Source organism: Phalangium opilio, unplaced genomic scaffold (assembly GCF_054372755.1).
Source record: "Phalangium opilio isolate 3A_F unplaced genomic scaffold, DU_Popi_V2 ptg000048l_1, whole genome shotgun sequence".
NCBI lineage: Eukaryota > Metazoa > Arthropoda > Arachnida > Opiliones > Phalangiidae > Phalangium > Phalangium opilio.
Window position 1 is genome coordinate 5,152,879 of NW_028324170.1, and position 25,200 is coordinate 5,178,078.

Below are 25,200 nucleotides of genomic sequence, written 5' to 3' on the forward strand. Positions count from 1 at the left end.
AGTATTAATTTCGCTAGGTGTTTTCATACTAGTATATTATTCGCGAGAAAAATGTATTTAATTTGTTTTTCAAAATTGTGGCGGCCATAGAACTGGCTTTAATTTAACTAACTACTTTATAATTTGGTTTAATGTTACGCTCGGTAATATATACATTCTTTGAGAGCCAACTGGCAGAGTTGGTGATCAACATACTCGGGTTTTTTTAAATTCAAATTCTTATATTAGGCCATTCGTTTCGTTAATATGCCGAAACCGAACTACCCAGCTATTTTTGTCAAGAAACGCCTGTTTTTTCATGAGTTTTTATAACAACTGGGAAAGTAACAAAATGAGCAGAACTGCTAGCGTAATTGCCAAAAAGACTTGTCTCTACTAATCTAACATGAAGAACAACGTAGTTACAATACATTCAAACGAATTAGTTTCCCCGTCTTGATACGGAGCCTCGGAGGCTCCGCTTGATGAGAAAACTTAAATTTTTGTTAGATGTATGACTTCATTATTACGTATCATAATTTTAACGCTGTTTTTTCAATAACATTAACGTCTGAAAATTAAAAAAAATAAAGCCGATGTAAAAAGTCGGCATCAATTCACGCTTAGGTAAACACGAAAATGATGGTTAAGTATCTTAACTTTAGGCACCAAAATAATAAGTATATTTAGTTCTTCATTTGAATGTTTCTTTACAACGATACGTAATGTTTAAACACGATTTAAAATTTCATAAATTCAAGGTTTCATTCGGAATAAACGTCGAACGCTTGTCAAATAATAAAAAATTAAATAAATAAAACACAAATTGAACTAGGTCAATGTTCCAATGACAACAGTTTAGACACTAAACGGATTGTACCCTAGATTCGTTTAATTTTGAGACTGAAGCACTGTTATCAAGCCCAACTCTCGTTTACAAGTGAGCCTTGCTAAAACGGTTGAAATGATTCTGTGTGCAGTTTACTATTATTAATTATGCTTCGATCGCTTCTGATCTAATTTAAACCCAATTCTACATTAAATTGATAGAATCAATTTAACAATATTAATTAGATTGTTAGTTAGGTGAAATATTACTGTACGCGCATGTGAAATGTCAAGTATTCATAAGTAGTAGGCTAGAGAAAACAGTCTAATTTGGTTTGCCTACGTACTAACGCTGATTGTCGTACCCTTGCATACCCTGAATTAGAAGGGGCAGTAAGTATACTTTTCCTTGGTTGAAAGACATTGTGAATCTCATACGTCATCCGCCGCGCCCTTTTTTGCTAACTTAGTTTAACTTATTTCCATTGCCAGCTGGAAAAGGAGTTACTTAGAAGGTGTAACTTATTATTGTTTACAAAAACGCAACGACTAATCCATGCTTAAATATTATTTAATACACTTAATGATATGTTAAATTTAATTATAGGGTTAAAAGATTTACTAGCGACAACGTTGCGTGTTCAATTTTAAATGGTAAGACATATTTTCATTTTCCGCTTGACAAAGTTTCAATTATAAACTTGGTCATTATCGAGTTTCAGGAGGGTGCGCTTCTAGAAGTAGTTTTGGACTTTTGTTGGCTGTGTTTTGAGACACGCTTATTTGATTTCGTACCTAAGTGATAATTTCTCCCAAAAATTAACTTATTTTCGTGTATAGTCGCAAATTGTTCAAGTGGAAATGCAACCTTACCATATATTTGAGATAGTCGTTTCTTTTCTGTTGTATATTTGTTCTATTTTCCATAGTAGTTGTCTTTGTGTTTGTTTGCTTTGTGCAAGTCACAATTCATTACAGAACTTTAAAATTCAAATCAGCATAATGCTAGTTCGAGAACGACGCGAGAATTGACTACACATAGTTTTGCAGTCCATCTCTTCCTTATTTAGTCTATTGTAAGCCTTTGACAGCGCCTCACCAGGCGTCGCTTTACGAAAATCTATGCCCTACGTCACTTCATGACAAGCTCCAGTTTGTAACCAGTGACAAACTTATGGAACATATCTTATGAACTTATGCTTAAAATACCACCCGAGAAACACTGGGTGTAGCTTAGCTAATGAGTTACTAATTGACATATCTCTTTTCAAGTTTCATTTACACTTTACGAAAATAACTAACTTATTACGTTTCTTGCACGGTTGTCAGATTCAAGATTACAATGAGAACCGAAAATTGTTTGGGCATAACTATTGCTATAGTTTGTGATAATTATATGTTATTTTTAGACAAGTACACTTCAGAAAATGAATAATAGCCCAATTTACACTTACTTTGTAGACCTAATTAATTATTTTTGTCAAACAAGGCGTTTTCAGTTTCTGAATTAAAATTTGGCCAAAACAAAAGATAGAAAAAGAAAAATTAGAAGAAAAAAAACAACAAACAAACTTGGAACCATGCACTAGATGTTGGTTTGGCAAGTTATCTTAAATTTGGAAACTTCATAAATGTGCCAAAACTTGAGTATCTCAATTAATCATTCAAAAACATCTCTTGTTTAATATAATTTTATTTATTTTTTCAATTTAGGAGCGATTTTCTCTATAACTAAATATATTTAAAGTGATAGTAGCATTTAATTTAAACTACCAACGAGGGACACGGCACTCATTGTAATCGGTATACACGCTGTAACCTTGACCCTTTCCTTAAGATTTTGATTGTTTTTAAGTAGATACCTATAAATGCGATGACTTATCTTAATAAGTTTTGTTTTATTATTTGAAATTCGCAAATATTTTAGTATTTGAAACGTAGAACAAAGTAGCACTTGACTGTGAGTGCTAGCTCTATAAACTACTATCCCTTATAAATGGTTGAAAAAATCACTTGGTAAATTTAAAATTAGTACAGGTAATCGAAAAGATTATTTTTTTTGTTGAAATCAAATATATTCAATATCATTGGATAAAAGACAAAGTGGGCTCTCACACCCATTACTAGGCGTTCCCCACATCTTTTATCATGACATGGATATGACGTGCCAATTTTTACAAATTGCGGTTTTATTCTTATGTGTATATATTTGAGAAAGTGATTTGTTTGTTGTTGTTTCCTTTATGCACAGTCACAGTTAATTTTTGAATTTGATTTGCCAAACTGCGTGGTTGCATCAGTAACACTTGGAAAAGGTTCATTAGAAGTGGTTTCGTAGAGTTCCTCGAGGTTGGGACGGTGTCGATCGAACCCCTATCGCCCTCTTCCGTGCAAACCCTTGGCATTTTAGCTTTATCGTTTATCTCTGATTGAGCATCATTTTAATGTAATAGATACTTTTCCTAACGCTTGGTGTTATGCATGGATAATATCAGAAGTAAATTTACTTCTGGTATGGGGTTTACAGGAGCTAGTAGAGAAATGGTTTTATTGAAGAAACCAAATGATCCAAAGCCATTGGTCGCCGTGCACTGTCGGCATTTGGTACACTGTTTAACGTAATGGGTTACCAACACACGCTTTGTAAGTTCAGTGACCAACGACTTTGGTCCAATTGGTTTCTTCAATTAAACTAATTGCTTTCTCTAATAGCCCCTGTAAATTCCGCACAACATATCCGCCGCATAACATCAAAGGTGTTAGAGGAGCTTTGATTGCACCGTGCTCGGTTTCTAACTAGCCTCGATTAATTTAGTTGCATCTCTACCTTTAAAGAATAATTTAAGATAAAACACCAGACTTTTTGACGCTTCTTACTTATCTTAATAATTTTAAATTAGTTAACAGTAAAATGCTAAACAATAATGGTTAGGTAAAATTCTGCATTTTATGTTAATATTACAATTCAAGGTTGATCGCCCATCTCATTCATTCCGTTTCCAACAACAGGTTGGTGGTTTCGGCCACTAGTTTTAGCACCAGGTAGTACCGTATTCTTCTTAAGCATTTTAAAAATATAATTTTTTAGCCACTAGATAACCTTCAACAACCAAGGAATTTACCTGTATTGTTTGATTTATCCAATATGGTGTATGAAGTCATTTAAATTTTAAAGAGATTGTCGTATGTGAATCTTAAATATTAAATTAAAATTCCAGGATTGAATATATTCCTTTTTATTCTAAAGATTATATATAATATTGAATTTTTCAAATTGAAATTATTAATCCATTTAAAGTATTAAATAAGACTGGAGCAATTAAGTTTTCTTGGAGGACTCTAATTAGGTATTTATGCGAAGATAGCTACAAATGGCTGTAAAATTCCCTTAGAGAGACTTAACACTTAGAAATACTCCATTTAGTTTTTAAACTAATCTTTCACGTTTACGACTACCAATTTGCATAATTCAAATGCATTAAAGTTTAAAGGAGGCCCATTGTATAAAGATTTCATTTTCAGATTGTGCAAAATAGATAAGCGTTTGAGAATTCTTAATGATCTTTTTTCAGAAGAAAAAACATTCAATTGCTTAATTTAATCGAAAAATATTCAGGTTACCGTGATTTAATGCTCCAACAATGTACACGTGCATTTCTGAAATCCACTCATTAACATATCGCTCTATCTCTAGAACCGTTTGACCCGATTTAAAGCGTATTAACATTTTTCATTTATAACTGTTATTTCAAAGAATCTAATTAAAAATGTTTCTCTGTTTCGTAAAATGTTTTGAATATTGACCTTAATACAAAATGTCGTAGAACTCAAAATCGTCCAAAGAATCCACTACATGTTCTTTGTTCCTACACTTTATGGAACACCCAATATTACTACAAATATTAGTTATGATTCACGGGAATTTTGTTGCTGGAAAATCCCTTAAGGGTGTGACAAGGCCAAATTATGATCTACTTAATAATAGTAAATAAGTTGCTTTAAATAGGTCTTAAGTGATGTCATACTTGATGCCTAACCTTAATACCATATTATTTTTTGGTTTAATATACCATATTTATTTCTGTTAATATTGCTTGAACTGTTAGTAGCAGGACCACCCTAGTTAACTTCAGATATCTAGATCTAAACTCTAATATAAATAATAACACAAGGTGAATAATCTAACATAATTAAAATTACACGAAAAACCCCCAAGAAGGACAACAAGTTAATGATTGAAGACAGTAGACAAGAACTGTTTTAAGGGAATTTTCTCAGATGTTTTTTTTCCTTGTTAAATAAAACACTTTCCCCAATTCCATATGCAATTACAATTTACCCCACTATTTGCAATAATGAAAACTCCAAGAAGAGCAACAAGTAAAAGATAGAAAACAGTTGACAAGAACTGTTTTAAGGGCATTTCCCAGATGTTCTTTAGTTATTAAATGAAACATTTTCCCTTACTAAATCTAAAATTAAAATTTGCAATAATGAATTAAGAGTTCTTTTAATTTGACGGTTTCTTTTATCGAAACAGGGTTAGGTCTCTACACGAAGATGACGACATAGGACTTGAAATTTCTATTGGACCATCCATTATGGTTTTATAGGATTTTTGTCGTCACCCACCAATTAAGTGTCCAGTAAGAAAACGTAGTTAATTGGCTGTGTATTCTTTAATAACGTACGTGGTCTCATTTTGTAATATTCATTATAATATACGTTCGTTCATATGAATGAAAAAGAAAATATTCTAACCTCGAAAGGCTAATTTATATTATCAAACATTCAATCCATAAAAAAATACGGAAGAAAGTCGCCCTAAAGCCGGTGCGCAACAACCTCGTTTAAGAAACTCACACTTTAAAAAAAATTAATAAATTACAAACCCTCAATAATAAACAATACTCGGCGCGTTCTTGAAAATAAATGAACCTTGAATGATAATTCTTTGTAAAAATCTAGAGTTAATAACATGAATTTGTAAAAAAAGCGCCTTACAAAAGACTCGGGTAAAAGAAATTTTTTATTTTTCGTCCAAAAAACCTCGCGAATGATTTCCTGTCTATAATTTGAGTCATTCGGGAACTTTTCCCGTTTCACCAATATTTCCCCAACCCATTCATTAGCCCGTCAAATATTGGGGATTTTCTGTAATATTCGAAGCGATTCGAAGAAAGCCTTTTGACAGCTGGAAAGAAACAAATGAAAGTGAAACAAGGTGGTGCAGTCATTCCGGCATAAAGAGTCGTCGTTTCCAAGTTTTAATGGTACTTTTCATTTATTTTTGATTTGTCTAAACTAATTTGCAGAATGATTTTTAATTTTATTTAAAGGGATTGTAGTGTATAGTGTATAGACTCGAAGAATTTATTTAACTCAATTTTCTGTTTTACCAGGTGTTGCTGATCTTCAGGAAATTTTGGATACATTTCAGGCACCATTTTAAAATATGGCGTACGACGACATGTTCAACCTCAATAGCCATTTAAAGCCCGTCTATTGGATGTAGCAAACCAGTGTACTATATATTAATGAAACTACAGTCAACGTTTTTCTCTAAGGAAGGTGTAGGTTGCAATTCATAATTTCAAGATGGCCGAGGATTAAGAATAATGCCTCTGCAAATCAAGCTTCTGTTTCCCAGGAAAAATGGGGGATTTGTTTGTTGATTATCATGCAGATGGTCATTCAAAACATTTACTTATGCAGTTTTATATTGACGCGTCAACGTAAGATAGCACACTATTCTTGAATTCAGTTCAATAATCTTTCTTAAAATTCACAATTTTAACTTACAACCCATATCAACACAATCCACTTCTTCTACGGCGTGGTTCATATTTGTAATCCACCGTATGCGATTATACGCTGGGGCAAAAAACATTTTGAATTTTAAAAAATTAAAAGGCATTTGTTTATATCTATACACGATTTCCCTATCGCCTGCGCAGCGACCTCAACCTAGAATCAAGATGTAATTTCAAAGCACTAATATAAAGTAATATGTTACTTAGAAGTAAGACATACGTAAATTTTCAAACTTGCGAACGCGGTGAACAACAGACACTTATAGACACTGCCTATGTGTTTCCATACTTATCTTTATTAGGTTACTTAATTAATAGATACAGGTTTCTTGGGTGTGATCAACCCTCGAGGTGTACACGCAAAGTATAGATTAAATGAGTCACGTGAATTAGATGAAACAATTTCAAACCAGCACCAGACATTTGCTATTTTCCCATAAAGTCAATTGAACATTGAATCTTTATGAATTGAAATCCATAACGTTACTTTTAGCGATCAAATTTATCTTGAAATATACTAGAGACGTTATGAAGTAACTTTATTTTTGGTATTAACTTCCATGTATATCAATTTACAATGTTTAATACAAGTATTAGTAACAATGCAAAATGATTTGGGTACTACATCCCTAATTGAAGAAAACAAAAATTGCTACGCGAGGTAACTGGTATTGCCAATGTATAGCGTTATAGTTTAGCTGCTCTTGAACCATCTATATAAGTTAGTGTTTCTTTCTACTGTCTTGTAATCTTGATAATTTTTCAATCAGACAACAAGCCAATCGTCGTCCAGCGTTTCCAGAAGCTACGCTACCAGGATCATCTACATTTCGCCCTAAATCGTCAATTTTCTCATGAATCTGTTAACGATAAAATTTGGAAAGTTATTGTTAAGTTAAATTGCACGTGTGGATAAGAAGGACTTACCACCATGGGTTTTCCAATTATGTTATAAGCTCCATCACCGGCACGTAGGGAAGCTATTTTGTCATCTATTAAGACCCTGATGTTACCCTCTCCGTCCGATTCGATGTTACCAAAGTCACCAACGTGTCTATGAAAAATAATTGATCTATCATATATAGGCGGGTAAGCATTTTGGGTACATTAACGCGCCTTCTTTTAAGATGGCGCCCCGAAAACTAACATAAATATCCCGATGATAAGCAACTGGGAGTCCATTTCCCGCTATTTATAAATGCTACCGTACGTTTATAAGATATGTTCCATAAGTATGACGCTACACATACTTTGTAATGCTAGAGACTTACAGCTCGAGCTAGTTCTAGAACGACACGTGGTTTTGCAGTCCATCTTCCTATTTAGTCCGTACTAGGCTTCTGACAACCCCTCACCAGGCGTCGCTTTAAGAGAATCTATGACGTTTCACCTGCGTCACTTCATCGCAAGCTCTCAGTAACCAGTGATAAAATTATGGAACATATCTTGCGAAATTGCGATATTACCTTGTTTCGGAATTAGGCGCGCCATGTTTGACATTGAACGGATTGTAATGTCCACCAGTTGAATCGCAACCATCGCTGAAATTGTTAATTTGGTGAACGTGAAAACCGTGCAGAAGTCTTTCACCTGTAATAGAGAACCGGCTTGAAATTGTTGGTTATCTTAAAACACACCACCGAAAAATTTAAAGACACTTTACTGTGTATTTCTTGAGTACTTGTCGTCTGATTAGGATGAGACAGCGCTTGTTCATTACTTCCGGTTTTGAATCCTTTCGCCATTATATTAATGAACATAAATGGAGATGTTTTCTAAAATATAAATTACAAATCACTGGCTGTACGATGAAGATTTTGGGTTATACTTGCCACAAAATTTCAATTTGCCAATTACCTTTTGAATTATAATAACTTGCCCGGTGACGTTACTGCCAATTTTTGTATTTGGTTTTAAGTTGCAAACAGCTACATCGAAATCTTCCGGATTTCTGACTATGTATTTCCATATTTAATCATAACAATAAGGCAATATGTATGACAATGATTATTTTGCTTACAAGAGGGTAAACTAACGAAGTTTTTCAAATTTATCGAGTCGTCGACACATGACGCGTTGGTCTGCTTGATTCTTGTTCTTGCCTCTGGAAAATCAGGCTATTAGTAACACTAGCGAAAGATTAATCGTAGAAGTAGTATTCCCTATAGCCATTAAGCCTGTTCAGAAGGTTATTTTCTAAACCTACGTAACGTTTTAACTTGATGATTAATCTCTTATTAAGCATTGTTTAATTGAAGTCTAATGTTCGAAAAAAGATTGGTTTTCTTAAAAAACTAATTACCATGCAGATTGATAAAGGTTGCCCAATGGGCTATTAGGCATTCCAATACATCTAAGTAGCTTAGTCCACTCACCATTCTTGTCTGCTAACACTTGATTAATCCGTTGTAATTTTGGATCAAGTCTTTCTTGAAACTCTTTTATTGATTGACTAAGTTGGGTTAATTCCGTTTTCATCAAATCCATTTCGTCGTATTCTGATTTCTCTTGCACGTGACCGGAAATTCCATGACGATTTGTACTCTTTATAGCAGATGCATTAACGCTATAGTTTGCAAAAATAACGGCTAGAGTCACTAACGTATGAAACCTCGCGCTTACCATCTTGACTTTCAACTGAACTTAATTAATATATCAGTTTCACAAGGCCCTAAAATATTTATTTGCTTTTAAATAATTGCGCGAATCTTGGCTTTTCGCCATTGCGGTTTTTGTTATTGATATGATATTCGCCTTATCGCGAGCAGATAGCTGCGAAATTTGAATTAAGAGTATCGAATTATAGTCGGACAAGTAATCGACACTGAGTCAAGTATTAATTAATTTTCGGTATTAAATATCAAAACGCAAAATGGATGAACGCGAGACCGATTAAGATACGCGTTTGATTTCAAATAACTTTCAATTAGTAAAATCCTAGCCATTATTTGATTAACAACTTAAATACAGCAAACATTGGCCTCGCAGAAAATAGTTGCAACTACAATTCCTTCTACGTAACGATATCAGTTATCCCTAATCAGAAATGTAAGGGTTATCTGTAATTTTGTTGGAATATGATACTTCATTTTGTAAGGGCAGTTTATTTCTGCTTATCATTATTATCGCGAAATATATGATTTAATTTTTGGTCATTAAAGGATATCCGGATTCGGGAACGTCTTCTTTCGTTTAAGATTGTAACTAAATAGAGCCGGAGAGATCAATATCGAGTATTATCATGAAATATTTAATTATTTACAAGAAATGCGTCAATTTAGTGGAAGTGGACGATCAAAATAAGCTTATAAAATTTCAACCCGACATACTAACAAAGAAATAAAATAAACGCTTGTACAAAATAAAGATAGATTTATTTCCATTTGGGACCAAGTCTGTTTCTAAGATAACCACTTCGAGTTTCTCTTCTGGAATACTCTTTCTCTGTGCTACCAGGCTCAGCTGGAAGTTCTTCGTTACATCTTTAAATTTTGAATGACGTTTTTCAATATTTAAGTGATTTATTTTTAATATCATCTCTTACAAGAGTTCAAATTCCCCCAGTGCTTGCTTTTCAGAGCTTTTGCTGGACCGAACACTAAATTGAAAACGATTATTCGTTTACGTCAAAATATGCAACGCGTCATACGCAACAACTACAGAAAACTAACTCTGGTATATCTCCATTAGGCACGACTATGTTTAAGATGTCATCGATGAGTTTCTGTTTCATGACTCGATCGTTGACTGTGGTGGCCGTCAACGAGGGTGAAGCGTTGACCTCGATCAACCAGGGTTTCAAATCGTCACTGATTATGATGTCGTATCTAATCAGAGGAAGACAAAGTTTAACAAGTTATATTCGTCCCATAAATGTTTTGAATTGATTACCCGTAACATTCGAAACAATGCCGATCACTAACCATAACACTCTGAAAGAATTGCATTAAACAATTACTATTCATAGTTTTCACATACGCTCGAGGGCTAGGTCACTCCGAAAACAACAATAAATCTCTTCTCAATCAAGTTCCATTACGTTTCCTTTACTATAAAATGTAATTTTTGAGAATGGAAAAGTATCACCATGCACGGGCCTTGATATATAAAGGAAGACAGTGTTTCCAGAGTGACAGGTCCAGCGAATTGTAAATGAACGAATGTATTGTCTAACAGCCACGGCCTTAAGCGAATGTAAAACCAAAGATTTAAAGTTGTCGAATAGACGGTCTGTAACTTCCTTTCCTCGTGTTCCTTCGAGAAATAATCGGAGATTATGAATCGGCCATTTTCCACCATGAATATTATTGTATTCTTCCTGGGTTTGAAAAGAGTTCTTAGTCTTGTTTCGTAACCCTATAAAACTCTCCATAAGTATAAGACCGATTCTGTTATAAAAGCGTTTTCTAGTATAGTTTTCTTATAGAAAGGCGTTTCCTGGTGGAGGATTTGCCCGGTACATAAACGGTGATCTCCATCTCTCTCCCTGGTCATACAAGGAAGGGGAATTGGAAGAGGTGACATGCCTCTATTCTGTTCCGGTTTAATGAGCGCACCTCCTATAGACCCATACTTGTGGAGAGTATTATTGGACTATGGTTGTGACAAGAGCGCCTAATACCCCTTGCTTTTGTATGGCAACATTTGTTAAATGAATGAATAGGTTGTCAAGTTCCGTCGTACTGCTATTGTATTTCTCTTGACAAAATCGGCAGAATCCCAGTTTGTGTCTGTTGACCGAAAATAGGTTTGTAAAGACTGAGATTCGATACTCGACAAATACTAAATGTGTTACACCGCCTTAAATAATACTGACAGGTAAGCTTTAAGTGGTCTAAAAGACGTTACGAGAACATAGATTCTCATGTCGAACTTCTTTCCTCCAATAAGAAGCGGGTTATCAATGTACCGGGATATGACGTAAGACTCTTTTACCGCCATTGGACTAAAACTGAAAATAATGAATACTGTACTTCTTTTCTCGCGCCCTCAAATGTTGCACTTCCGACGTTGTTTTTTACCTCGAGCTATCCCTGGACCATTTCTTAAGTTGAGAAAGTTTATTTATCAGGAAAATTCCGACACCCTGTGCTACGAAAAAAAAAATCACAATTATTCAGGTCTGTTACTCACACCTTATGTTTAAATGCGAAGCCACATTCGCTATTTGTCGAACATTGATTTATTACGTAGACCACACGGAAGTGCACACGCGCTTGCCTTCAGACACCGAGTAATTACTTGTCATTCGGCAAATGATCGCTCGTAAGTGCCCGAATACCGAACGTGTTTCGCCCAATGGCTTAATGCTTACATTTTCCGCACGGTTTCATAATCCAAGTACTTGAGGGATTTTTGCGAAACTCTTCAACAAACATATTATAATCGGACGGCAAGATAAATGTAATTGGAATGAAATCTAAAACAAAGTTCCAAATAATAATATCAAAATACTATATTTAAAATATTATATGTTATTTGTGAAAATGCCCCACTACGCTATAAGGGTGAAGATGCCATTCAGGCAGCATTTTCGTTTTTATTTAATAACTCGGTTATTTCTGAACAGATTTGCACCAAATTTGTTTTAATTTGAAGACTTCTATCTCCTCTAATAAGGCGCTTCCCGACCATTGAATTCAATATTTACCCAAATGAATGTATCTTCCATTTTCATCCTTCTCGGCCAATGGACTTCCCTCTCTTTCCAGGTCCTTTCTGTATCTTTTAATATTCTTCACAACCAAATCCTTCCGCGTTAGTTCGTAATGAGTCGGGAAATGATTGACGATTCTAAATTGTTGTTTATAAATTTAAATTAGGTGAGGGGTTAAGCTACCCACGGAATATTCTCAACTGATTGTCCGTGAGACGATAGCCGCTGTCCACACCAAATATCGCGCGTACAGAAGGCACCGTCGCCCTGCGAAATAGGTTATTGGCAATGACCACAAGCAATGTTTTGTTGAAAGCGCAGTTTCATATGAACAGAAGCTCTGACCCAAATGGCGCGTTAAAAATAAGCCTACAGCAAATCTAAATTTATAAGACATCTTGGTAATTGCCTCACCAGTAAAAATTCCATTCTTCTTCCGGTGCAACGGGAATCCATCCCCTCTTGTCAAAATTACTTATCAATACTGATTTTTCGAGATCGCAACAATAAGTGAAACCCACGTTCGAATTCCCTCCCAAAGACATTTATTTTACACGAATTAGTATATCAATAGAGCATGAAGACTATACTGGAACGTATGGTTTGATAGTCACATTGGAGAGTAGAATTGAGGTTACCATAGTAACGTTTTATTGATTTGATAACGGATGAGAAAAATGGTTTCCTGCAGTGCTGGCGCAGGGAACTACAGAGTCAGTAACCTAAAAACACTGTTACGGCTTATAAAACGGGCGCTAAAATGTGAATTTGAAAATTTGTTTAGACCTTGGATGAACTTTAAAATGAATCTTTGTAGGCCTTAAAGTTTTGCTTCGCAGTCCTTAACACTGCGTTTATAGGCTTACACAATTCCTTGCGAAACATGGAAAGCCTCAAAGGATCAAAAATTACAAATTTTACTGTATGTATATGCCAAAAAAATGGAAAGGAAGAAGAATAGAGTGGGAATTATACTCCTTTAAAATGTATGAATAATATACACAAGTCTAAAAAAATCTGGCCTTATTGATTTCATTCTTATATTAATCACGTGAAGGTCTAAAAATTAATATACGTTTCTTTAGATTTAAATATATATATGTACATAAAAAAGAAAATAAAATACGGTTATCTTTGCAAAAAATATGAAAGTCCTAATATAAAAGCTAGTAAACCAGTCACGTAAGGCACATTCATTTCAGAGGACTTCGACAAGAGTGTACGATATTAGAAGGCAGTTATTAGCTAATCAATCGACGTAGTTACATAATGAGGGAGTGCATCAGTGTCCACCTTGGTCAAGCCGGAGTCCAGATTGGAAACTCCTGTTGGGAATTGTACTGCCTCGAACACGGTATCAACCCTGATGGCGCAATGGACAGCGGCAAGGACATGACAAGAGACTCGCCAACGAGCTTTTTCAACGAAACCAGTTCGTCCCATTATGTCCCTCGATCCATCTTCGTTGATTTGGAGCCAACTGTCATCGACCAAGTCAGGAAAGGACCCTACAATCGGTTGTATCATCCTGATCAAATGATTACTGGGAAAGAGGACGCCTCAAACAATTACGCCAGGGGCCATTACACCATTGGCAAAGAGTATATTGATGTCGTCATGGACCGATGTAGAAAACTGGCGGATCAGTGTGAAAGCCTTCAAGGCTTTCTCATCTTCAGGAGTTTTGGTGGAGGAACCGGATCCGGATTTGCCTCGCTCCTGATGGAGAAATTGTCCGTCGAGTACGGAAAGACTAACAAATTGGAGTTTGCAATCTACCCATCACCTAAGGTAACTTATAATACTCCGTCAGATTATTTTTTATCTTAGGCTTAACCTAGTGGCACTAATTTCTTTCAGGTGTCCACGGCGGTTGTTGAGCCGTACAACTCCGTCCTAACAACGCATACTACTATGGAGCACTCGAATTGTACCTTCATCGTTGACAACGAGGCCATCTTCGACATCTGCTCGAAGCAATTGGGCATCGAAAGACCGGACTACCGCAACTTGAACCAAATAATCGCCCAAGTAGTCTCCTCAATCACGGCTTCCTTGCGATTTGATGGTTCCCTCAATGTGGACTTATCGGAGTTCCAGACGAACTTGGTGCCCTATCCTCGTATCCATTTTCCATTGGTCACCTACGCGCCAATCATATCCGCCGAGAGGGCCTACCACGAACACCTGAGCGTCATTGACATCACCAGGTCTTGCTTCGATCCAAATAACCAGATGGTGAAATGCGACCCTAGACGCGGCAAGTACATGGCTTGCTGTTTGCTTTACCGTGGTGATGTGGTACCGAAGGATGTCAACGCAGCCATATCCGAAATTAAGAAAAATCGAACAATTCAGTTCGTTGATTGGTGTCCAACCGGCTTCAAGGTAATAACTCGCTAAAACCCATTAGTATTCGGTGGAAGCTGGGAGATGGGGATGTTGTAGGCTTCATTGATTCCAACCTTTTTTTTAAATCCTAGGTTGGTATCAACTCTCAGGGCCCGAGCGTCGTACCAGGTGGCATTTCGGCAAGATCAGTAAGAGCAGCGTGCATGCTTGCCAACACTACATCAATCGTAGAGGCCTTCAGCAGCCTCAACCACAAGTTCGATTTGATGTACTCGAAACGCGCTTTTGTCCATTGGTACGTCGGGGAAGGGATGGAGGAAGGCGAATTCTCGGAAGCACGCGAGGACTTGGCGGCTTTGGAGAAAGACTACGAGGAAGTCGGATATGATTGCGTGAGCGACGAGGACCCTCTCGAGTCGTTTAATGAGCACTGACTGGTGCCCTAAGCTTGATATTTCTCAAAGTAGAATTGAGATTGTCTTTAAAACTTTCTTGTAAAAGTAATATATTATTGTAGATTAACTGACTAACAACTTAACTCATTCATTAAATAAATCTTAATTTAAATAATTTATTTATGTATATTTAATGATTTTGTGGATGAAAATAGAATTTTGTTCCATAAAATGCATAAAATTTGATTGTAACCGTAGTTCTTTTCCTACCCCTTCTTTAATTCAGTTAAGCCTGGATGTAGTATTAAACGTTAACTTGTATACGACGTAGGAGTTTCGTTGTTGTATTTCTAATAAATGAACTTAATATATTGTGATAATTTATTTATTGAGCTATGAATATTTGCAGCGTTGTTTTCAATATAACTTTTTATAATTTATACATGTAATAATTTATGCACTATTAACATACGATCATTTTAGTATATATAAATTTCAAATCTTTTTCACGCAACAATAATTGTCATGAGGTCTGTGCATGTTTTACACCAGGTTCTTCCAAATCCGTTTTCAATGTTACAACAAAAATCTTAAATGATCCATTCCATTAACGTCATAAGAGAAGCAAACGCAACTTTGACGCGGACATCTCGCCCAAAGACTGTTTAGTTTTAGTGCCTATCATAGACGGGAAACTTTCCGCTTCCACTCCCTTAAAATACCCGCTCAACACTCTGAACGGTAGCGAGTGCCATCTATTTCAACTTGGAGGAAGTTCGCGTGGTGCTAACGATTACACAGCCCTGGAAATAAGGTATCCATGGTTCCCAATCTTTGGAACCTTGGACAACATTTTGTTATAAAATCGTGAATAGTTCCATAAATTAAAAGCGAAACTTTTAGCATAGAACATGGTATCGTTGGTTGTTCGCCTTATTTTATTTGATCCAAGAGGCTAAGTTTTCCCAAAGGAGTAAGGGAAACCCTGGGCTGGATGCGAGGTTGGTCTTGGTGCTGCGGTGAGACACTCTAGGAGCACGACTGTGCTGAGTCAACTAATGAACAGGTCCTAGAGACTAGTAAACCTTCTCTACCTAGTAATTAATCAAGTGGGTTCTCAATTTGGACCTGTTTTTATTTTATGTTTGCTCACAGTTTCACTTCACCCGGGAGCACTCCCCCTGTCGGGACGAAACTCAAGTCTAGAAGCCGGTAGTTTACCAGTCCACAATATAGAGCTATTCGAACTTATCTGTGTAGGGACGTCACTTTACGAGTTCTGTGGGATCATCATTCCTTTTGTGTGTTCAGGTTGCTAAAGACTAAAGAATAGACTATAGAAAATTAATAAAGAAAAGAGTCAATTCGAGTCCCTGTTGAAAGAAAGGATGCCTTCTGCCAGCTCTGCCAAAATCGAGAAAACTCCGAATTCGGAGGCTACTGATTTTATTAAACAATGTATTTCCTTGGTCGAGAAGAAAGTCAGGAATTTGGAGAAAAGAAAGGTAAAATTACTTTAATATATCAAGAAATATTCTTAATAATAATGCGCCATGAACCTAAGCCTAAATCGACCAAGGCTTATGATCCCACGAGGACAAGGCTTAAATGTTTCACAATTTTGTACTTGAAAAGTTATGAAATATGATTACTGAAACTCCCTGAGTATCACAAAATTAAGCTTAATTAAGAATTAATTAGACCTATTTATTAATTGTTCTGAAGTTTGAGTTTTATGAGCCCTACAGTTATATTTCCCAGGTAGTCCTTGAATTTAGGGAGGCTCATTGTGTTGTGTTGGTCTTTGTTTTGTCAGATTTGTAAAAAGTTTTAGGTTTAGTTTCACATTTGGTAAATTTCTACGAATTTTAACTGATAAACAATATGTTCATTTGTTTGTAAATATTAATAAATGACGTTTATCAGGCAGTGGGTGTTTTTGTGAATGGCATTGTTTTATGATGAAAGTTGAAAGGTATTAACATTAGTGATTAAAAGAAGTGTTTTTTCCTGAATTTGAAGTTACTCTCAACAATATAAAATAACAACTTTTCTAAAATATGAGCACTTAGCTTTCTTATCTTCTAATTTTATTGGCAAGTTATTGAAAATATTTCCAATTTAGTTTCTAACTGATATGAGAGACATTTCTGTATCAACATTGAACAGTGGGAAGGTTGAAGGCCAACTATAAAGACCTTAAAAAATAATGAAAGGTTACATACAATGGGTGATAGGCCAAATCAGGAAATCAAGGATTGGTAGTGAACACTTTATTCAGTAACTTATGTATTGTTTATTATGGTAGAGTTGACCACAATCAAGTCTCAGCCCTGACTTGCCTTAAGTGTTAATTATGGAAATTAAATTGGCAACAATTAACGCTAGTTCTTAGAGAAATGACAAATATCCGTCTATTTCTTGAACCTTGTTTTTAAAAATGATAATTTGCTTGGTAATATAACAAGAACTGTTGCCATTTTCCCGTAACTTTATGTTGAAAGTAGTCACTGTGTTAAGAATACAAAGGGGTAATGTGTCAATGGTCAGGCAACATCGGAGGATATGGCAGAAACACGCTATGCATGCTCATTTAATTGAATATTCATATTTTGTGTCTTTTCAGGCAAAACTTGATGGTTATAAGGATCTTGCGGCAACAAAAGAACTTATCTCTGACCAATTGGTGGCACTTAGCAAGTATGACCAAGTTGTGGAGATGCTAGAACAATCCAAAGAAATCCACAAAAATGTTTTGACCATTTATCAGGAGGTGAGAATTTTTAATTGACTAATGTAATTGATTAACTCATCATTGCAAATGAGTGTAATGGTTGTTGTCTGTTGAGTAGTATGTGAAACAAGCTAAGAAACAGGCAAAGAAGGAGCAACAAGAGCGCCAACAACATGAGGTGCAAAGAATCAAGGATGTCCTGCTTATTCAAGATATCCTGAACAACATGGGTTCTGATGAAATTAGACAGGACTTTCTCAATGGATTAAATGGAGCCATTGTAAGATTAAGATCATTCTAATCTAATATATTTGCACCTTCAGGGTTAACTTCAGGTCAGGGAACTTAACAATGGGTCAAAAACACCCGGGAAAGGTGGGGAGTATAACAATATAAAAAAAAATTTCAGGGAAAAGTAAGGGAATTTATCAATTTAGTTTTAATCAAAAATAAAACCCAAAAATTTAGTTCTTGGGTTTACAGAAATTTCAACTTATGGAATAGGCAATCATAAGTTTTAAAATAATAACCAAAATTCATGGAAAGGTCACTAAAACATCTTCAGAAAGCGATTAATATTGATAAACTATAAAGATTTAACCATATTAAACCTTGTATCTGTTAGAAACTATCTGAAAAGGAACTGAACCAACTAGACGAACTTTACAAACTGATCTCTCCCGACCGCGACCCGGAAGAAGGATCCCCTTCAACAGAAAGTCACAACTTTAACGAACTTTTGGTGGCGGGAGCCGAGCACATTGTACTCTTACTAGACGGCAAAAACAAGGAAATCCTGGGAACTACTTACAAGGCCTTGAAGGAAACTATCATGAAAGTTCACGAAAGTGGATACTTTGATCAAAAAGATGAAGAAAAGGAGGAGGAGGAGGAGGTTGAAGCGGAAATTGAAGGGACGTCTGTTAAGGATGAAAATATTCAAGCAACCGAAACGGAATTACCTCAGGCACAGACGGATTTTACCCCCACCGAGGAAGTTAGTGTATCTCCAGTTGGACAGAGTATCTCCGAAGTTGAAGCTAGCCCTTCACCTCAACAGGTACCCGCTTTTCTTCATTATTTCAACTTGGGAGTACCATCACTGTACTTAAATTTAATGCTCATTGTTCCTTGCTTCAGGAACTATTATGTAAATTTGAATTATTTTTCATTATCAGGTTGTCAATACTGGTTACTACAATGCTAGCAATGCTCCCACGGCTGCCGTTTCAAACTCGAATCAAGTCATATATTCTAATCAGAGTGGAGTACCACAGCCTGGCAGCAACATGGTGACATCTCAAGCAGCCTTGGTTCAACAATCTCCTCTACCTGATGTCCTCATGCAAGCCAAAGGGAAGTTCAACTTCCTACAAGAATCACAAGTCGACATTCAGTGTAAGTCACTTTTCACAACAATACATAACTATCACTATAAGTGATGATAGTTTAAGAGTTAATTAGTGTATATTGACCTAAAGATACGCTTGTTAAAAGGAGTTTTCTTCTCCGGTCTAACCCGGTTTCTCCTTTCCATCAAAACTTGCAGAGGTTAATGGTAATAGTATAGGGCGCTGTAGGTTAGCTGTGGCATAGGGGCTAGCCACCACCCCTCTATGCATTATAGGCTTAGTGTGGAAATCCCTTCATAGACCAACCTTAGATTATTATTATTATTATTATTATGTATGTAGCAGTGGTGTGCGAGTCCCGTTTTTTCGGTTTCGAGCCGAGTCCGAGTATCGAAACTAATTTCTTATCGAGTATCGAGCCGAGTCTCAAAAATACTTTCGAGTATCGAGTATTTAGATAGGTCAAATTTTGGTTCTTTCGAGTAATTATCGAGTCTCAAATATTGACTTGTCGAGTAGCAATTTTGTAAATTTCTTGAAAATAACGAAGATGTTCAATTATCTAATATCTAACTAGTTCAAAAAGATTGTTAGTGATCAATTAAACATTGAACAGGTGATTTTCAAAATAAATGATCATGAACTCATCGTCTGCTATAGTTGTAAGCTATAGTATTTGTCAGAGTATTTAAGAAGTTAAAAAGCTACTCGAATCTGTCTCGAGTATCTCAATGTGTTGTTATCGAGTATCGAGTCGAGTACTCGGCTCGATACTCGAACCGAGTACTCGTACTTAACGAGTACTCGCACACCCCTGGTATGTAGTGCTATAGCCAATTTCAGCTTAAACTACTTAACTCTGGAACTTTCTGAGAGTAATTATTCAAATACCTACAGCCCCTCACATGGACCCAGCCGTTGTGGCGGCCCATCCAATGGTACCACCTCAAATGGCTTACCAACAAGTGAACCAAAGCGAGGCATTACTCGCTGCGCACGCAGCCGCGACCGTTCGAACCTCCAGCAGTAATTTAATCCCGCCAGTGGGTGGTGCCACTCCACAAGCGGACTATGACCCTGCTAGACCAATCCCGACACAGACCTTTACCAATCAGAATTTCGCCGCCATGCAAAACATGATGACGTCGGTACCAACTCCCGCGGGGTATGCCCCCGTTAGTGGAGTCAACTCTTCAACTCAACAACAGGGTAGCGTTCCTCAATTGCCAACGACAGTCGCGGCCATGATGATGTCGTCTCAACAGACTAGGACGTCAGGGGGAAGTGGGGTGCCTGATACGCCACCTGGATATCAACCCAAACAAACTGATGGTAGTGGCGGCGCTGCGGGAACTGGTGGTGGATATAATAAGTCACAACAAAGAAACTATTCCGTGAGTTTTGTTTTATGTTTGTCTGATGTTTAATCGCCTTTCATAACAGTGGCACGAGCTAGTCACTTTTACTTCTGTACTAAGACCTATTTGGTTGTTTATGTTTTCCCTCCAGAGGAGTTTGGGAAACAATCAGCAAGATCCAAGTACAACAGGGCATTATAATCAATCTTCTGATGAAAATGAAGGTAACTTTTATCTAAAGCGAGATGCTTTGCCCGGCAACGTAATAACAATTCCTTTATGTTGCCGAATTCTTTTTTCTTACAGAAACGGGTGAAGGTATGCAGGTCTCATACAACAGAAGCCGAGGAGGAGGAGGCGGTGGAGGTAGTAGGGGAGGTAACAAAAGTCGCGGCGGTGGAAGTGGATCCAGTAATGGATACAGTCGAGGACCTCGTGGTGCTAGTGGAGGCTACAGTAATGGCAGAGGAGGAGGAGGAGGTAAGACAATGACCTCCGACACCAGTTTATTCTCATCATTACTCTATACAGTAGATTGTAGATGAATATAATATATATGAATTCAATGTTATAGTAGATATGTGTAGTGGTTCAGCTACAGGCCCTTCACAAACACGCTTAAATAAGTTAGTCTTATCGTTCAGTGTTATATTTTTAGGTTCAAACTATTATGGTGGTAACAGGGATCGTTCGGAAGGTTTCAGTAGTAGCAGAGAACGCGATGGTGGCTACAGCAACAACTCAGGAAATCCCAGGAGAGGCGCCCCAAATTCCAGAGGAGGTATGACAAAAACCTCTTAATTTTGTTTGATTTTATACGGGTAGTAATATATTTATGCGTTTTAGTGTTATGATAAATAAATGCAGTCGGGAATTCGTTATTACTATTAGTTTATTGATATTTAGTTTATTTAATTTGAAATTAAGTTTAATAAAAAAATGGCACATGATTGGGTTGTTGAACCCTTCAGCTCAGGTTTATAATGCTTGTAGCCGAGTAGTGCTTGTATTTAATATTCTAGTTTTTAATATAGGGAGCCGCGCGTCATATTTCTTCTCACAGAGCCGCGCGTCATATTTCTTCTCACAGAGCCGCGCGTCCTATTTCTTCTCTCAGAGCCGCGCGTCCTACTCCTTCTCACAGAGCTCCGCGTCCTACTCCTTCTCACAGAGCCGCGCGTCCTACTCCTTCTCACATAGCCGCGCGTCCTACTCCTTCTCACAGAGCCCCGAACCTTAGCCCATAATCTCTGACCACTATTATCTTTGTCCTTTTAAGGTCCAAGGGGTGGTGGTCGCGTTAGCCATTCTACTGGAAACCGCGGTGGTAGCGGAGGAGGAGTTTATAGATCTCAAGATTGAGAAAAATGGCCAGTGCGCAACAAAGTTTCAGTGTTTGTTTAAATAAAAAAAAAAAATAAATAAATGCAATTTCAAATAAATTACGTTGGCAACAAAAATATAAATTTGTGGCAACTAATAGGAGTTGATGAATTAAAAAAAAAAAAATAATTGACGAAAAACCAAATAATTCCATCTTTAAATCGTAAAAAACATGAATTTAAAATAAAAAAAACAACATACTGCTACTGAAAAACAAGTAAAAAAAAAAAAAGAATAAAACTTGAACAATTCTCGGCCTTGGCAGTGGCAGGGAGTGGGGCAAAACAGTGGAACTCATTTTTCCTTTTTTTTTCTTTAGATTTAAAAAACAAAACAAATCGTACATTAAAATAAATAAATAAAAAAACCAAAAAAATTGAAAAATTTGAAAAAAAAAAAATAATTGAAAAAAAAATTGTTTTATGTTCAAGTAACTTTGTATATTTTCCTAATGAAAATATCTCCCAAGCTTAATAATTTTTTTAACTTATTTTTTTGTTAATTTTCTTTGCCTAACTGTGCTTCCATCGGAATTAACTTTAACGTGTTAGTTTTTTTTTTTGAGGGGGCATAGATATTAGAAATATTTATAAAATTTATATCTCGAATATGGGCATACAAAGGCTTAGTAAAAACTCCTATTTTATTTTTGCCTTTATTTATCGGGATTTTAAATTTTTCTAACATATTTTCGATGTCTATGGTTCCGGAATTGTCATTATTAAAAGCATAAAGAAACTAAACAGGAATGTAAGTTTATTATTATTAAATGTGCGCGAATTTTTTTCTTCAGTATTCTTTGACCAATTTGGGACCATGTTAACATGACAAAATAATATTATTATTAAAAACGCAAAGTTTCTTTTTGTTGATTGATTTTTCCCTTTTTTTTTCTTTCTTCAAAAACAAAAGTGAAAATAAAAAATTAAGTTGAAATTATCTTAATTTATTTCGAATTGTTTCTTTTTTTATTATAGGGAAAAAGACAACACTTTATCTTTCTCTTAGCAAACGTCATCTATATTAGCATAAGTTCATAAGTTTGTCACAGGTTACTGAGAGCTTGTCCTGAAGTGACGTAGGTCATAGGTTCTGTTAAAGCGATGTCTGGTGAGTCACTGTCTCTAGCGATACGAATTATAGTGTCATACTTATGGAACATATCTTACAAACTTATGATTAAACAAAAGTACCAACGGACTAACGGGTGTTAAACACGACTTCCGTTAACTGTTGAGTGGCCAATAAGGGTTTGCCATGTCACAAGTATCCATAAAAGCGATTTTAAAACCATTGTCACCCATAGTGCATTGCGACGTAAATGCTACTAGAATTTATTTTACAATATTTTTTTGGAGAAATGATTCACATTTTTAATTTTTATCTACTTCCAAAACAATTGGGCCTATAAAAAAACACGTGTTTACGGCCATGCTAATTTTTTTTTTTTTTTTTTTTTTCGTTTCCGAGATGTACAAAGACGTTAACTATAGTTTTTGAAGCCAATTTTAGGCTCATTTCATTAAATTTAAATAAAAAATTATTTAGTTCAATATTCAGTATAAAATGCTTAGCAATCGTTCGAAATAATCATTCGAACGATTGTAGTTGTTGATTACCTAACTTGTGCGCATTATCATTTGGTGTGAACGGTGTGATGTATTGTTCAATTTTCGTGTTGGTTTCTGTTGTCTTGGAAGTTGTGTACGGTCAAGGTCAGGCTCGAAATCCTGAGTCTCGTTGGCGTCCAAGTTATGGATATAACCTAAACCAAGGATATAATTACCAAGGAGGATTTAATCAGGGAGGTTATAACTTTGGATTTCGACCATATGTAAGTGCATAAAGATATGTTTCGTTGTCTGGCGCTGGACTTCGTCGATATGAATGTTAATTTAGACCCAAGTTTGAAGAACCGTACTCTCTGTAAGTTTATTTTACCATTATTATCGCCATAGGGTTATGGTGGTGGCTTCAGCTCCGGAAGTGGCGGGTCATCTTACAGCAACACTATTTCCCGGCCTGGTTACAACCAACAAAACAGTGGACATAGCCACTACTCTTACGCCAATTCTCTCTTCGGGTCATTCTCGTCGTACTCTCAGAGCTGGTCAAGCAGTATGTCCTCCAGAAAGCAAGGAGCCAACAAGACAGCTAGCTTACTGGAAGTAGCCGCTTCAACCTACACGGACATTGGAGGACAATTAGGGGAACATTGCTTTCATCGTGTCCTTTGCGAGGCTGGAGCTCATCCTTCAAGATACAACAAATTCTACGACTTGACCAATCGGTTCACCGAGTAAGTAGATCAGTGTCTTGCAACAGAGCGGAGCTGTAACTTCACAAGCGTAATTGTGAAATAGATTTTTGCTGATATGTGTGTTGAATTTGGTGCTAGTTACATTTAAAACTAGCTCGGTATCGTCACCTAAATTTAGTCTTTATTGATTTAAATTTTTTGAATAATATTTTAGAGCTGCTGCTGGACACGATATTCCACATAACTTAAAGGTCTTAATGGAGGCTTTCAACATCGGTACAACTAGGAAGTCAACATCAGTATGTGCCCGGAGGTTTCACAGTTGCAAAACATCCCTTGAAAAGTTAACGTCGACTGTAAATAGCGTCAACATTAAGTCTTTTTAAAAGTTATCGTTAAATCATTTGACGCGTATCCTACTTAAGTAGGTACTTATCTTTAAATAAAGTTAATATTTAAAGCTACTTTATTTGTACGTAATTATATTGCCAACCATAGGTATATCAGGAAGCTAGGCACTGGGTGGGTGTGGGTTGGATGAAGCCTTCCGTAGTGTGTAATATTTCAACTTCTTTAGGTACCTAATCAGCGCTCTACATTATGACGTTATCTGTTCGTTCGACTCTATTAACTCATCGCAAAGAAACGCGGACATTTAAAGCCGATATGTTTATTACACTTTTATAAATTTTAGTTTTGGTTTATTTAAATTGCGCGTATAATTCTGAAATTGCAAAATTTATGGCTAATCACAGATTAGAAAATGAAACAAGATAGTGTTTTAAAAGTTAGTGCAATACCCGCATAATTGTAAAAGGAAATTGTTTGGATTATGAGCAATACTATGTTAGATTTTAAGTGCGATCAATTTAACAAATTTCACTTCGTTATCTTTATTGAATAAATTACGGTAAATACCCCATCTGAAGTGCAGGGAACGCTAGTTGTATCTGCAATGCTATCAGTTAATCGAAAGTGTATTTAATCCTGTGGAAGATCACTTTTCTGGACAGGTATTTCGACTGGAGATCTTGCCAAAGTGAGATATCTACGCCGACGAAATCACTTAAAAATTTTAGTTTTTCTTTAG

At 36.1% G+C, this 25,200-nt stretch overlaps 5 protein-coding genes across 6 annotated transcripts; 3 read left to right on the forward strand and 2 right to left on the reverse strand.

Moving 5' to 3' along the window:
* Window positions 1-6,721: 6,721 nt before the first annotated feature.
* LOC149673905 (superoxide dismutase [Cu-Zn]-like) lies at window positions 6,722-9,394 on the reverse strand. 2 transcript variants are annotated; one of them, XM_089839686.1, is made up of 6 exons: window positions 8,996-9,394; window positions 8,641-8,724; window positions 8,284-8,575; window positions 8,087-8,210; window positions 7,548-7,674; window positions 6,722-7,480 (listed from the first exon to the last, which is right to left on the reverse strand). In XM_089839686.1, exons 3-6 carry the CDS (start codon window positions 8,378-8,380, stop codon window positions 7,343-7,345), a joined length of 486 nt encoding a protein of 161 aa, XP_089695812.1. In that variant the 5' UTR covers window positions 8,381-8,575; window positions 8,641-8,724; window positions 8,996-9,394; the 3' UTR covers window positions 6,722-7,342. The 2 variants fall into 2 exon arrangements, 1 of the variants encoding a protein (XP_089695812.1); XR_016366951.1 differs by lacking the exons at window positions 6,722-7,480; window positions 7,548-7,674 and having other exon boundaries at window positions 8,996-9,245.
* A 578-nt stretch (window positions 9,395-9,972) lies between these two features.
* Window positions 9,973-13,233, reverse strand: TTLL1B (Tubulin tyrosine ligase-like 1B). Its single transcript, XM_089839685.1, has 12 exons — window positions 12,691-13,233; window positions 12,478-12,543; window positions 12,271-12,413; window positions 11,935-12,039; window positions 11,642-11,711; window positions 11,437-11,571; window positions 11,242-11,350; window positions 10,795-10,938; window positions 10,512-10,552; window positions 10,292-10,447; window positions 10,165-10,218; window positions 9,973-10,102 (listed from the first exon to the last, which is right to left on the reverse strand). Exons 1-12 carry the CDS (start codon window positions 12,819-12,821, stop codon window positions 9,994-9,996), a joined length of 1,263 nt encoding a protein of 420 aa, XP_089695811.1. The 5' UTR covers window positions 12,822-13,233; the 3' UTR covers window positions 9,973-9,993.
* A 305-nt stretch (window positions 13,234-13,538) lies between these two features.
* Window positions 13,539-15,286, forward strand: LOC149673907 (tubulin alpha chain-like). The gene is made up of 3 exons (XM_089839687.1): window positions 13,539-14,067; window positions 14,137-14,664; window positions 14,760-15,286. Exons 1-3 carry the CDS (start codon window positions 13,546-13,548, stop codon window positions 15,060-15,062), a joined length of 1,353 nt encoding a protein of 450 aa, XP_089695813.1. The 5' UTR covers window positions 13,539-13,545; the 3' UTR covers window positions 15,063-15,286.
* Window positions 15,287-16,317: 1,031 nt separating this feature from the next.
* Window positions 16,318-22,795, forward strand: Capr (Cell cycle associated protein caprin family member). Its single transcript, XM_089839689.1, has 10 exons — window positions 16,318-16,528; window positions 17,650-17,796; window positions 17,876-18,037; window positions 18,383-18,817; window positions 18,936-19,155; window positions 20,007-20,503; window positions 20,619-20,691; window positions 20,774-20,947; window positions 21,126-21,248; window positions 21,747-22,795. The coding sequence occupies exons 1-10, from the start codon at window positions 16,412-16,414 to the stop codon at window positions 21,827-21,829; spliced, it is 2,031 nt and encodes a 676-aa protein (XP_089695815.1). The 5' UTR covers window positions 16,318-16,411; the 3' UTR covers window positions 21,830-22,795.
* Window positions 22,796-23,232: 437 nt separating this feature from the next.
* LOC149673909 (uncharacterized) lies at window positions 23,233-24,592 on the forward strand. The gene is made up of 3 exons (XM_089839691.1): window positions 23,233-23,684; window positions 23,809-24,149; window positions 24,325-24,592. Exons 1-3 carry the CDS (start codon window positions 23,508-23,510, stop codon window positions 24,494-24,496), a joined length of 690 nt encoding a protein of 229 aa, XP_089695817.1. The 5' UTR covers window positions 23,233-23,507; the 3' UTR covers window positions 24,497-24,592.
* Window positions 24,593-25,200: the final 608 nt, after the last annotated feature.